The 15,502-nt window shown below is 38.2% G+C and overlaps 1 protein-coding gene and 1 long non-coding RNA gene across 2 annotated transcripts in view; one reads left to right on the top strand and one right to left on the bottom strand.

The window, feature by feature from the left end:
* LOC124268069 overlaps positions 1–5,807 on the bottom strand; it is a 21,572-nt gene extending 15,765 nt beyond the window's left edge. The window contains exons 1-3 of the long non-coding RNA XR_006896196.1: positions 5,797–5,807; positions 1,860–1,867; positions 66–72 (exon numbers count right to left, since the gene is read on the bottom strand). This is a non-coding gene — a long non-coding RNA (uncharacterized LOC124268069). The remainder of the gene's footprint in view (positions 1–65; positions 73–1,859; positions 1,868–5,796) is intronic.
* On the top strand, positions 5,498–15,502 carry LOC124268067 (G kinase-anchoring protein 1-like). The gene is made up of 10 exons (XM_046703087.1): positions 5,498–5,724; positions 8,505–8,642; positions 9,458–9,535; positions 9,955–10,108; positions 10,882–11,015; positions 11,240–11,341; positions 12,595–12,658; positions 12,964–13,034; positions 13,529–13,606; positions 13,820–15,502. The coding sequence occupies exons 1-10, from the start codon at positions 5,554–5,556 to the stop codon at positions 13,844–13,846; spliced, it is 1,017 nt and encodes a 338-aa protein (XP_046559043.1). The 5' UTR covers positions 5,498–5,553; the 3' UTR covers positions 13,847–15,502.

Genomic DNA, 15,502 nt, shown 5'->3' with positions numbered 1-15,502 from the left:
ACTGCCTACAGTTCCAAACTGCCTCAAAGCATCTGTCGCTGCTAGGAAATGGTTTAGGAAATCACCTTTGACCTCGTTCGAATCTTCTCGTGTTTGGTTCGCTTTGTATATCTTTAATGGGTATCTTGGTGTACTACTTCAACAAACAAAGTGAAAATGGTTATAAACAGTTGCCATATTAATGTGACCATGAACTATTCACTCACTGGGAAAGAATACATCCACACATGATACATTAACGAAGATACTTGGTTACAAGAGTTTAGTTCACCTGTCCAATCATTAATGTGTTCCTATTTGTCAAACACAGAACCCAAATGGCTTTAAATTTAATGATGAAAACAGAAAACATACACACCAATCCCTCGCTTCAACAGAAACATATGAAGAATATAAATATTAAAATATTTTCCGTCAGTATTATATTATTGTTGTTGCCACCTGTCAGTCGGGCAAATTACAGGTGTGGTTTCTGTCAACGCTGGCCTTAATGATAATAATAATAATAATAATGAGTCCAGTTGTATTGCGCTAAACTCCACGCCAGGAGGTATGTTCATAGCGCTACAAATTTGACTAGTTAACTAGTCGTAGTATTTCTTGAAAAGCAGGGTCTTTAGATCTGACTTGAAAACATCAAGACTTGGTGCTCTTTTCAACTCTTCAGGAAGAGAATTCCAGAGGATTGCAACTTGAGTGGGGAATCGTCTGTAACCAAATCCTTTAAGTCGCCACTTAGGACAGTACTGAGAAACTGAGTTACGGATCTTAGTGTTCTGGTTGGGTGGTATTGCTTAATCAGTTGGTGCTGTACCATATAGACATCGATATGCGACAGCTAGTACTTTGAATTATTAGAACTGGCTGTATGTGGGAGAACTTGGGCGTAAGAGGCACTATGCGTGCTGCAGTGTTCTGTAGGCGTTGAAGTCTTGAAATGGATTCTTTTGATATTCCAGACAATAAACTATTGCAGTAGTCTAGCCTGGAAAATATAAGGAAGCGGACAAAGGCTGCTGCAGCATCCGATATTCCTGAGGTAGAAATGGCATATTCTGCATCAGTCTTGACACAAGGGTAGATCGATGCACCTTTTGGTAGAGCAGGAGTTCATTTATCATCAGTTTACAGAAATGATAGAAATAGGTTGAGAGGAATTTGTGTTCAATGGTAGGAATCAAGTTTGTGTTGAACACATATCAACAAATGATATAGTCAACGGTCACCAGTATAACGTAGAATTGTTTACACATTGATAGTCCAAGATGAGGGACACCCGCTGGATTCGGAGGAGAGACGGAGGAGAACATTTCTGTTAATTTATTTTTTACAATTTGGGAAAGTGAACAAGATTGTTTTGAGTAAAACCAGCCGAAACAATAAGCTATTGCTCGTGTTCAGTCTTTATATTTATCCTTGCCTAAAATGGTGCAGTTCTTATAGTCAAAGAGCTAATGGGATTCCGTGGAAGTTTTTTGATGAAAGCAAATCATATATTCTTTTGTGTTTATATGTTAAAGGAGTTTAAAAAAATGTTTGGTTCCAATCTGAATATTGATGCGAAAGCTATTTTTAGCTCAAAATCCAAGATGGCCGCCAAAATTTAACCGGGAACTGAAAAAGTTGCAAAAACACGGAACAAAACAATGGTTTTAATATCAAATACCATGCATATTTGGTTACGGAATATATTTCTCATATGCTGTAAGTCACCAGATCTTTTTAGTTTGATTTTAGTCTTAAATTTACATTAAAGAGTCAGTTTTAGCTCTAAATGTTATAATGATGAGTAAAACCCTCTTTTCTTCACAAGGCATATATTTTGTATAGAACTAGTACAATATGAAAAAGGAATATACTTTTTACCCTGTTTATCAACTATAGAAGAGGTCTTTACATGAAACTGCGACCCAGAAATATACTCAAAATTCAAAAAAAGAAACGCACAAGCCATTTTTAGAAAAAATTCTTCAATAGTTTAAGAGCTATTATTTCATGTAATCCCAATGGTAAAAAGGTGAAAATTCAAACGTCTATAGACAAAGCCTTTACTGTTGTGTTTCTGTTTGCTTGAGTCCACAAGATGGCGTCAAAGTCAGTTCTATGTATGGCCACCATTGGCAGCAATTACTGCTCGGCACCGTCTCGGCACAGATTGGATAAGTTGACGAAATAGCTATTATCATTGCAGGCGACTTCAATTTCCATTTTGACAACAAGGATAACCATGACACTAAACGAATAATTAATCTCCTTGAAGTCCACAACTGTGTACAACTTGTGTCCAAGGCAAGCCACAGAGGTGGACACACTCTTGACTGGATAGTTACCCGTGCTTCAGACGCGTGTGTCAGTTGTGTACCTGTATAGGATCTACAGCTCTCTGACCATTTCCATATCTTTGTGAGCTTGGACCTCTCAATACCCAGTCCAAATGTGAAGATTACTCGTTGTAGGAACATGCGCTTCCTGGATATCGATACTTTTAAAGACAATTTGCTAAACTCAGACCTTATACTTGAGCCACCATCTGATGCTGAGTGTCTCGTTCTGCTATACAATAGAGTCCTATCTGAGCTGCTATATAGACAAACATGCACCAGTTAAGGACAGAGTCATACCAGTCACTAAAACATCTGCTTGGGACTTCACACCTGAAGTTCGACAAGCGAAAAAAGACAAGAGGAAAGCAGAACGCAGATGGAAAACAATCTTTCCTGGAGATTCATCGCCAAATGTATATTTCAGCCAAAAATCACTCAACAACGGTCATCAGACAAATCAACATCTCAATTCTAAGATTGAAGCCAACAAGTCAAGTCCAAAGTTGCTGTTCAAACTTTTGTTCAGTATCTTGAGTAAACACTTTGAATCGACACATCCGACATCTGATGACAATGAAGTAATAGCACAGACATTTTCGGATTATTTCTACAAAAAGATCCAAGAACATTCATGACAAGATTTCGTCTTCTGCGGCTGTGGATGAAGCTGATATTCCTCCAAAAATGTTTGATGGCACGCCTCTTACTCATATTGATAGTTTCACTGACATTTACCAACATTAGTTATGATTATTAACTCTTCTACTTCATCTGGTTATGTCCCAAGTGTACTCAAGTCAGCTCTAGCTAGGCCACATCTGAAGAAATCAAGCCTTGATTAGGAGGATCCAAAAAACTACAGGCCTGTTTCAGACTTTATATCCAAACTCATTGAACGTGCAGTCTCCAGTCGTCTCATGGGCCACCTTTCCTGGCATAACCTCTATGAGGTGTTCCTATCAGCCTGCAGAGCACACCACAGCACAGAGACGGCTCTGCTGAAGATCCCGAATGCCCTACGATGTGGTATTGACACAGGACAAGTGGCCCTGCTCACATTACTTGGCCTAAGCAGTGCCTTTGACACGACTGATCATCAGAGACTCCTCAAAAGACTTGATACAGAACTTGGATTCAGCTTTATCCCGGCTGGCATCTTATCTACAGGACAGGACTCAAACCGTTGTTGTTGGTGAGTCTGTGTCAACCGCATCTAGGCTTGAGTAGGGAGTCCCTCAAGGATCCGTGCTTGGTCCGAACCTCTTCACCCTCTACACTGTTCCACTTGGCTCTGTTGTAGAAAACCTTAATCTTGACCACTTCTACGCAGATGACACGCAGCTGTGGAAGTTATTTCAACCAAACACAGAGTCAGCTATAGAGCGTCTCTCTGTCAGACATCAGACTGTTGCCAGAAGATATTCATGGATGTCATCAAATGCCTTGAAATTAAATTAAGAGAAAACAGAGTCCATTCTTTTGGGACAGGCTGGAAAACGCAAGCAGTGTGACATTACTAGTGTGTGTGTCTGTGGAGCAACCATTCCTCTTTCTTCCAATTTCAACGATCTGGGTGTTGTCATCGATCAAGATCTAAGTATGACAGTACACGTCAAGTATTTTACTAAAACTTGCTACTTCCATCTCCACAATATCAAAGGCCAGACCGTTCTTACCAAAGATGCCTCAAAAACTCTCTGCCTCAGCCTAGTCACATCTCGTATGGACTACTGTAACAGCCTTTTGGCCGGATCTCCATCTTGTGTCACTGACCAACTCCAATGCATACAGAATTTAGCTACTCGCATTACCTCCCAGATCACCAGAAAAAAGCACATCACACCAACTCTAAAGGACCTACATTGGCTGCCCGTCAAACAAAGAATCTCCTTCAAACTATTCTGTCTCGCATACCAGTGCATGACTAACACGGCTCCAGTCTAATTCTCAGATCTTCTTCAGGCTTATGCACCATCTAGATCTCTCAGATCAGATCCCCAAAGTCAAACAAGCTAAATATGGACACCGTGTCTTCTCCTATCCTGCTGATATAAAATTTTCTCCCCACATTATATATATTGTATATCTTTTTTTTTCAAAGATTATCACCATTTTAGAAAGTTATTCGATCTGATGACTTGACAATTATTTCAAGGGATTTAAATGAGAAAGTGTGAAGCAGAAAATAGTGTTTTCTCCCCATCATTTCATTATATTCTTATCTATTTTCAAAGAACTCTGCAATTAGAAGAAAAGCTTCAAGCGTAATAATAAGAAATTGATAAATCATAATCTGATATTGACATACTACATTTTGAAATAAGGACTGCTCCCTTACTGACAGTCTCACCAAACGAAAATAAACATATCTTTTTTGTTTCACACATAACTGTTCTTTAATAACTAGATTTACATTGAGTTGATGAAATGAAGCAATCATATAGTTACAAAATGCACAAAACCTACATCTGCTTAAATTCGTCTGCTAGCTGCCATTTTGAGAGAGGGAGTGTTCATTATATGTATTTTTTTAATTTAAAAAATATATATTTGGGGGTTTTCTTTTAATAAAATATTTCATGAAATAGAGGAACACACTTGGATAAAGTTAATAGCCTCAAACTTTAAATATTCAACTCTCCCATTATGACCTTCTGACCTTTTAGCAACCTTTTCCACAACCACTTTGTACAGTGCTCAAAAAAGTACTATTTGCACCATATTTCAACTTGGAACCAAACTTTTTATTTAACTAGCATGTCTGATGAATACAAAAAACACAATGTCTTGCTCTCATCACAAAACTTCCACGGGACTTGAATGCTGTACCCATCCTACCAGACTATTAATAGCATGTATAGAAAACCATACACTAAGCAGAGCTGTTTAGGGTTTTGATAGTTATTACAGTCAGGGCTAGAATTCAGTTGCCTGTAGGGCACCCAAAATATCGAGACAGATCCAGTAGTCATTGCGATTTATTACACTTTTCAGAATTTGAGGACGAATTTATTAATGGCACACATCCATCTGCATTCAGATCAGCAATGTCAGATCGCCATAATACAGACAGCCTGTTTAAATATCTAAATAATAAACGTCATGGATACTCCATGCTAGCATCAGTTAGAAATCTTTTTAGTGGTACTTAGTCGTAACAAATTACCTCCCTTGTATAACGTTTTCTTAGAGTTATCTGCGTTTCGCATGTGCAGAAGTTCGGTTTACAATGGCAAAGTCAATATCCGTTGCTCAGTCAAGGTTTTCAGTATTGTCAATTGATGACTGTGGTGATGATGACAGAAAGTCATCAAAGAAACAACAGGCGAAGCCAAATGAACAACCAAGTCAACCAAAGAAAAAGAAAAACAAATCGAAACAGAAACAAGAAACCTCTGAAGTAAGATTGGGAGTATCATTCACTGCTCGTTTTCTACATTATTTTACCGTACGCTTTAATATCATTTTAAACATACATTCTGACTATTGGAAAACATGGTAAAATAGTTACAAAATAAGGTGGCGAACATATACTATAATCGCACCCAAGGGTTCTCAAATTCGAAGATGCTGTGTTTTGAAAATGAGATAATTGAATTTATTAAGAATATTTTTTATGTTTTATTAAATAGAAAGGAAAGTCGGTCTGCATTTTCCCCATGTTTGAAACGAGAAGTGAACTAATAAGGATATCTCAGTTTAATCAATGGTTATTACTACGAAGGTGTTGTGACCACTGGTATAAACTTATTAGGTACAGATCTACAGTTGTGTAATCTTGATTCGTGAATGTAAGGGAAATGTGGCAAAAATCATATTTTAAATGCCAGGTTTCATTTTGTACACTCACGGATTATTTTATTCATTGATTCAGCAAATTGAAAATGCCTAATATTCCACTCATGAATGAAACGTTTGTTTAACGAAGCCATTTGCAATCATCACCCATTCGTGTGCACACAAAACGAGACGTCATCTTGTTTCAAGGATTACGTAGTCGGATACAATGTATCACTGTGTATGACAGCCCATTGAAATAAGTATTGACACCTAGGAAAGCAAACGACGAGGTGTGAGAAGGTTGGTGCTAACAATATCTTTTTTGCTTGACATTTTGTAAAAATAAAATTTGGTATTAGTGGCATTAGTGATCTTGGGCTTTTTGTCTCGGTGCTAGACAATTAGATTGTAGTGTATTTATGTATAATGCAGAGATTTGGAACATTTTTGTCAGCGAGGTGTGGCAGTGTGTGTTCTTCAAATTTACAGCTTCGTGATTTCATACGAGACTTAATTTACAAGATAGCCTGATAATTAACGCATATCCTCGAATCAAGGTTATTCACGAATTTAGGTTACGGCTTTGTACATGTACCCCAGGTATGCTTTAGTATACAAAAAATACCCTAGCCTAAGTCAGAATACAGAAAAGAAGCCAGAACCCCAAATAGGAGACTAGTCCATATTCCTTAACCTGAAACCAAAACCCTTTCATGCTATTGTTCTGGTTTGCTTGGTCATGAGGACATGCAGAATACAAGTTTTACAGCATTGTAGAATATGAGAGTACAGTACATGTGTCAGTGTGTGTTAACTTTGCACAGTTCAGATTCAGAATCTGAAGAGTTAAGGAACTGGTTAAGTGCACTGGGCAATGCAATATTGACTTATTATAGGGTATACAAATGGTATCCCCAACTGCATTTTGAATACAAAAATGTACCATGGGTACATACCTGTAATACCTGTGTCGACAACAACCTCTTCAGCATTATTCACCAGACTGTTTGCAGAGCTTGGTCCAAACTTGATTTTTATAGGCCTCCAGTGTTTAATGCGACTCAAATGTGCATTTACTTTGCACAAAAGTATAGAATGGATGAAGAAAAAATATATGTTGTGTCGCAAGGGGCGCACAATAATATTTACTGAACTGAATTCTGGACAAGCATTATAAAGTTCCTATTATGAATGTTATTCTTATATCTTATAGTACAGTACACTACATAATACAACCCGATTACTTTACTGGACCCTAATGCATCCTGTAGGGATCCTTGAGATTAGTTATAAGGGGTTGGCTGTATGCACATGTCAGGCTTAGCTCACATCAGGCGTAACACACTACGTTTTAGCTTAGCAGCGCCCTGCTCTTACACGTCATGCACAACGTCGGTTAAGCCAAAGCGTTCCTACGCCCGACTTGACGGATTTACGTCCAGGCGAGTGTGCTATTTTTAGATTTTCTAACATGTTTAAACCACCAGGAAAAGGCGCGAAACAACTTCACGGCACATCCTACTACACTGGAAAACCCTGCCATGTTGTAAAAACTGTATTTCAGTTTGTTTTGGTTGGGAAAGTAGACCCACTGATTCATTCGCCGCTAAAGGTACAATGAAACTCTGCGAATTGTTCGACTAACCATAGGTTGATGAACATTGATGGTTTCCCCAACTGCATTTTGAAATGATCCCGTAGCATATAACCGTAAGGCTACAAGTACCTGCATTCCCGGGGTAAGGGTGGAATTGTGGTACGAGCCATAATCATTATCACGCCTGATTGTATCCACTATCTTGAAAATTTCAATTCTCCTGAATGTAAATCTTCTGTACAGATCAAGGTCGTCGGATATTTCTAAAGGGTTTGACCTTTCTCTAAATATACGGTTTCTGTAGAACTATCGTCTGTGATGTTGGTATACAACTGTCGCCATTACAGGGCTACGCCTGCTGGGTAGGTGGCGTAAACATGGAGCGCTACACCTGGCGTAACTTTAGCTACATCTAAGATATGCATACTGGTTTAACGTTACGCCCAGGCGCACATTTTACTTACACCAGGACTAGAATTTACGCCCGACATATGCATACGGCCACTGGACTCCTAGTTTTGTAGGGCAAGGTAACACCCTGGCCCACTGATATGGCTTGAATCACAGAACGATGTAACTAAATCTGTTCTAACAAATGTGCAAACAAAGCCAGTTGTTGGTATAGAATATTAGTTACACGGTCCTGTGCTTAGATAGTTCTCACAACAGTCAAAGTGATTACTACTCTTCAGTTATTCACCTCCACTCTGTGGAAATGGGAATGTTAATTTGATATTTAGATTCTAATAGATATATCATAATGTTTTAATTATCATTTAGTTAAAAATTTATTTGTGATGCAGTTGAAGCAGTTGGCATTTGGCACTCGTCAGCCTCGGCAACACAAGGACTCTTCCTCCGAGCAAAACAAGAAACAGAAATCAGGAGGTCAGCAAAACAAACCTGAACAATGGGAGGAATGGAGGCAAAAGGACGAGGAGGTATGGTAATTGCCTAATGAGAGGCTACTCTCCACATTTTGCATGTTTTAGTGCCAATTATGACTGTCTTTGTCCATTGTGATGAAAACTTCTGAGACTACTAAATCAGACTTGGCTAATCGCTTCAATTTCAGTAAAGTTTAGTGTTATTTAGTGGGCTATTTTTAGCTGAGCTTTGAAGACCTAACAATTATCCTCCACTGAGTCTTCAGACTATTTGATAAAGTTGCAGACTGTGGTAATAAGGACAGTGTCCGATGTAAGGGGATATAAACTGTCACCAACTGTCCAGGATGAGACATAAAAGCTTGCTAGGTCTGCTTCTACCCTACTTCTAAGATGGTTTTAAATTATTATCTCACAACAGTATGATTCTTGTATGCCCACAGTATATGTCTGTACAATTAGTCTTTAGTCTTCTTGACCTAACTCGTGTTGGAGACTTTGGGACATATTTTGGGACTTCCATTGTTTGAGCTACACAGACTGAACGGAAGTTCACTAGATTTGCATCAACTTGAAATAAGAAGGCTTTGTATTTGATGCAAGGTTTGACATTTAATTGTAGAATGTAATGTCGGGATACTTTGGACTGTAGGAATAGTAGAAGATTACCAATTACAAATGTCTCTTTCCCATTTTGTCTGTCACAGGCACTTATAATCTAAGATATATCCCTTTTCAAATATTTTAGTGAAGAAGTGCAGTAGTGCTACATTAGATTCTGGACAGTGTGGATCTAAGCAAGCTGAAGGTTATGGTATATTAAGAAAATGTAGCCCAGTTTTCACTTTAAGGCATGTTTTGAATTTCAGTTTGCCAAAGATGTCTATGAAAAGGATCTTGAACAAGCTTTACTACAGAGTAAAGTGGACTTTGAACTTGAAAAGCAGGTAAGTCTAGCGTAGACTCTGTTGGTCTGGGCTGAATTCTTTGGTCTGTCTAGTGGCCATGTCTGGCCGTGTAAGTGGTCATGTGGTCATGTTCTAGTCAGCAGTATCAAGCTCCGTGCATTATGTTCCAGGCATGTACTTCTACATTACTGCTTATACTCTGGCTAGACTCACTTCTGTTGGTTCACATATCATTCCAACAGCTGGTAATTAAGAAGGTTAAGATGATTTACAAACACTGTACTTGGAAAGATTTGTGATGATATCTTGAGGAAATCTTTTACAAAACTGAAGGGACTGACATGCTTTTAGGGAGTTAGTAGGTTTGTCAACAGGTCTGATGTCAACATCAAGAGTAATGCATACTTGTTTTTCAATGTCAGTTATTCAGTTTTTGAATTATCCTTTCTTCTACTCAGCGAAAAGTAGAAAATGGCGCTACAGTTGGCAGTAATGGGTTCCTTACCGACAGCAAGGAAGGTAAGCGGAGCAAGAAGAAGAAGGATAAGCCACACACCATGAGTCTGGAGGAGTTCAACCAACGGGCAAATGCTCCACTTGATGATGTGGACGGTAAGTATGTCATGTGATAACAGAGAGCACCAGTCACATAGGGACAATGTGAGATCAGCTTTCAGAATTCATGCTAGTCCACTAAACTTAGATGGGTATAAAATGAAAATCTAATGTTAATCCTCACTGACTCAGGGTTTGAGGACTAGTATCCTAGACCAGTTCTCACTGCATCAATTTCTCATCAAATTGCAGTGAAATAAAAGATAGAAAAATGCAAGTAGAACTCAAGTGTCATTCTTCATGTTTATTTTTGGCAGTACCATTATGTTTTTGATACTACATGTGACAGGTGCTCCATTATGTATGTTGGACAGTCACACATCACATTTTGCATCAAATGAACATATAGATCAGAGTCCTGAAAAGTTAAAGTATATTGTGTAATCAAACAGTGAATTGGTTTTGGACAAGAGCCTTTGGCTGTGCATTTGCACTTGGCAAATGAATCAATACTGATGGCCTTGTTCTGTATAACTTGTTACCTTGTGTGGTAGCTGACATCTTTACAAAAAAAAATCTTATCAGGGAACATTAATCTTAGGCGGAATAATTACTGATACAGGACAGATGGAAATATCTGTAGAAGGTAAACATTGTGTGTTTTCAGCTTGTTGTTGTGGTGAGCATTATATGTCCTAAGGACAAGTTGATTTGACATTTGAATTTCCCTATAACAGGTATTTTTATATTTCCAGTCTCCATCAACAGCTGACAATGCTGACATCAACATCAAAATATTAGTCAACTGGAAATCCAATGTTCTTTTTCAGATTTAGATAACATCCCAGTGCCCCGAGTTCCAGCAGTAGCAATGGGGGAAGGCGATGCCAAGTTCTTTGACAAAGTTGAAAATGATGTCCACAGAATTATACAGAAGGAGAAGATCCAGGAAGAATACAAAAAAGTGAGTAGTTGGTCAGGGACTAGTTCCCTCACTACCCTCTACACATGGAGCTGCATTACTTGTCATGTGGATATATGACTAACTTTAACAAGAAAGGCAAAATCACCCCTGACAAATCTGACTTTCATGGCTGTTGTGTTGAGGAAACCAATCTGGTGCTTTAAGAGTTAGCAACCAACCGCTTGTAGAATATGTCTGTATTAACCCATGATTTCTTGTTACAGCACTATGTCCGTGAAAGTGCCATGACAACAAAGTATCAGGAAGAGCTGTCAAATAAAGACAAAGAAATTCTTGAATTAAAGGCACAAGTAGAAACATTACAGGTATGGTTTGTGGTGATGCAGGCAATACTGCTGTCTGTGCATGTTGTGGGAATCAATAGCAGGGTAGTACTTTGGGTTGTTGTGAGACTGGGGATTGGGTGGACTGGAAAGGCTTGATTGTGTGTCACTATTGTCATTTGAAGCTGGCAGAGTGATGCCCATATATCCTTATCCCTAGGTTGATGCACAGTGTGGTGACAATGCTGACAGTAGTTGTGCATGTAGTCTGGTCGGTTGGCTTCAAGGATGTTAATGTCACTCCAGAGGATGGTATGATTAGGATGGATGTGGTTGGAAATGGCAGACTTAGAGCCATTTTTGTGTGCAGATGTGTGATGTTCCTCGATTCTCATGGTCAATTGCTGGGATGTTTTACCTATGTACCAGTCACTACATTGAATGTGGTTGATATCACCTGAGGTAGCTTCTTTGTTGGTTGTAGTTGGTTTACTGGTGGCTTGTAGAATGTTGTGAACTGACAACACAGACAAACAACATTAAACAACTCAACTGGAGTTAATGTTATTACAGATCATCATCTATATGCTCTACATGTAGTGGAAGTGAGCACTAGTTTCAGTGAGATGGACACTTGCTTTAGCACGTTAGGGATATGTTGTATGTTGAATGTGGATTATTGGTTTTTAATGGATTTGTATACATTATATAAATAGTTTGTGAGCCTTGTTCCCTGTAGTGTCTTCTTTCATAACATTGCCTATAAATGTGTTACAGAAGAGACAACTCACTCAGAGATAGGGGTGGGTATTGCAGAGAATTTTCATATTGCAATATATTGCGATGCGAAAGCATGTATTGCGATATGTATTGCAATATATTGCATGAAGTAATTTTAAACAAAAAACTACTTATAATCGAGTTAATTCTTGATTAATAAAGCAAAAACACAACAAAATCACTAGGCTTGATTAAGCTTTAATAACAACTTTTAATCATGATAAAATAAAAATGTGAATAATATTTGGCACAAATGAAACAAGGACATATCCGAAGATTTCCGAGTGTGACAAAGTTTTCTGAATGCAAGTCAAAATACCGGTTTTTGACCAGCGTATCGCAATACGTATCGTTTTCATGTCTGAACCGGTAAATACTGGTAAACCGGTTATATTACGCAGCCCTACTCAGAGACTTTCATATTTGCGGCGTGGTTAATGGCCGCCAATTACCAATGCTGCACCTACTGATAACATGGTGTTAAAAATGTCTTATGTTTTGTTTCCCGTGTACAGGAGGAGTTTAAGCAAGTAAAGAAAAGGAACAAGCAGCTGTGTGTGATATTAGCTCAAGGAGAAAGTGAGTTAAAACTCCAGAACCAACACGTTACCCAACAGGACAGAGCAGGATTAACTCACTGAAACATGTTCATTGTGTAATATGTACAACAGGTTCAGTAGGGATGATCATGGTATATAGGGAGAAATGAAATATATTGGACAGTGTTATCGCGGTGACTGACAATCTGTCAGTGGGGATGTATGTTTGCAAGATGGGGGTAATAGACCCTGAAAGACATGAAACTTTCAAGTACATATCTCTCATCGTGTCATCATTCTCCTGCCTGGCATTTATGTCATTTAACATTTGTGTGTGATTTACAGTGAAAGACAAGGCCCAAGTTCTGATGCAGTTAGAAGACCTCACACAAGTACGAGATGAACTAACAGAGCAGGTGAGTTAACTCAGATTGATTAAATGACCAGACACGGGTAACAGGTACCATCACAGGATGAATTTTGGGACTTGTTCAGCATTCAGCTGGTAGGTTGTAGCGGTAGTCGACCGCACTTGAGCTTATCAGGCACATGATTGTGTGTGTGCTTGTGCAGCACAGTCAAAAGATCAACATCTTTCCCCTTTTTCCAAATTTTATTGGAGGTTGTGTGTTGATGTTGAGGCAGGATTGAAAGTGTATATGGTTGTGTGGAAAAGATACAGCTGTGTTAACAAGACAGGTATCACAATGGAACAATAGCCATGATGTCTGAATAAAAGTATCGACAAGTAGTTTACACATTTTGCCTGTATATAACTGTATATATCCAGAAATCAATATAATTTCAGCTTTTATAAGCAGTCTTTCAAAACCATTTCATTTTATTTTTGGAAGGTTTGGTAAGTTTTGTTTGACAGATTTCTTGCTGCAATGGTATCTTTCTGTTGCAGGTCTCACAACTGACTGCTGAACTGGAGAAGGAAAAATCAAAAGTGCATGGCTTAAAATCTGAACTAGACAAAGTGAAGGTAAGAATTGTCTTGAAAAGGTAATTAAGCTGTTAAAAGGAAGACAAGAAAATGGAGCTGTGTGAGATTGTATAAAGGGGAACCTGCCCATTTGTCTGACACATGCAGGTTCACAGAGTAAGACCACAATGGTGACAGCATGTAAAGACATTATATGTGATCTTTATTCAGTTATCAGCATGATTTCATCTGAAGCTTTCATTTTGTCCTCAGGGAGGGAAGCATTACTCAGGAAAGTGAGAACCACTTTGCTGCATCTCCATTCCGTGTACTTCTACTTAGATGACATCAGACCCAACACAATGGAACCAACACCTGCAACAGTGACGTGCTGCACGGCACCAACATATGGTCATTGTAAACCATGGTCATGTATACTACAGCATTTTTTCACAGACATCTTTTGAATTTCTTCACTCATACTTTTAAGCAAGTTACATGAATGTTCTAATATATTCCGTACCAGATACTATTATTAATTGTATTGGGACCTATTCTGAGTTATATTTCATACAAATGTTCCTGTTTGTGGAAAATGCTTATGGTTACAATGTCCCAATGCAGTTTCAGTGTCCCTGTATATATTGATCCACAACCAAGTTCCAACTTGTAGCTTGTTACATCTATGTAACCAAACACTCAGAAACTGTGAGATATATTGCTGACAGGTGGAAATTGACAATATCTACATTATCTACATCATAACTGATACAATCACTTGGTAACATCAAAGCATTGTTTCTTTTTGTCATATAGATTTTCTTGTTGAAAAGTTGTCTGGGATGAAACATGATTGACAACTGTTACGACTTTTAGTTGATTGGTTGGATAGTAATTGGAAGATATTACATGACATTATTTGTTGGTTTTAGTTTTTTAATGGCAAACAAAATACATGAAATTGCACAAGAGTTGCTGTTATGATTATTACACTGTTCACTTAGAATGAATCTGATCTGTTTAAAATACAAATGGTCTGCATTTTCAATGTTATTAAAATCAGGCAGCTGTTGCACATAGCAGTCTTAGTACTATGTTTATCATAGACACAACAATAGCTTTGTGCAGCAGGGCCCTGACCTTTTGTCCAGTATCACACCTCCCTGCATCAAGATTTGGGGACACCTCCACAGAAGGTTGGGTCCAGTGAACTCTCCACTTGACCAAACAGCACTGAGGCTTGGTACGCATCCTTCATTCAGAGTGGGTGTGAAGGGTTCACCTGACATGACCATCTGTGGAGGTGATCAACTCTCAATGTTGGAATAAACAATCAGATTTTATTTGTCATTTGTTTCATAAATATTATAACGTATACAGAGAAATTCAGATTCTCAGGAGATTCACAAGAGTTGGATCCATTGTCTTCAAGATATGGTTCTTCAGGTTTTAGTAAGTTTGTGTTCACATGAAGGCTTTTAATGTCAACAAAGTAGTCAAAATAAAACTACAAACACACTGATTAATCTCTTTTCTTCTGTAATGGAACAAAAATACAAATACATGTTTTAAAAACATCTTGTCAGTTAAATTAGAATTAGTTTTGTTCCTTTTGCAAGACTGTGGTAAAACACTGGGGAACCTTGGTCAGGTCACATTTTTATGTTTAATGTATCACTCAAATAGACTGAGATTCTGGGAAGATCTTGTGTGATGTGATGGCCTTGAGATGATTTGTGGATGTTTCTGTCTTCATGTTCACTGATTAATTGCATGTAATGGTTGTGGCAGACATTTGCAGGTCCATGATGGTGGCATTCAGTAAGTATGTACATAACAGCAACTACTACCGGTACATACTTGCTTTTACTCTGTTCTGAAGAAGATTCAGATTTCTTTGTTATAATTCATTATAATAAGTTTATTTCAAGATGGAAATAAACAATTACAAACTTA

This window comes from Haliotis rubra, unplaced genomic scaffold (assembly GCF_003918875.1).
Source record: "Haliotis rubra isolate DU_JTF1 unplaced genomic scaffold, ASM391887v1 Scf136, whole genome shotgun sequence".
Lineage (NCBI taxonomy): Eukaryota > Metazoa > Mollusca > Gastropoda > Lepetellida > Haliotidae > Haliotis > Haliotis rubra.
This window is presented reverse-complemented; position numbering and strand designations above follow the sequence as displayed.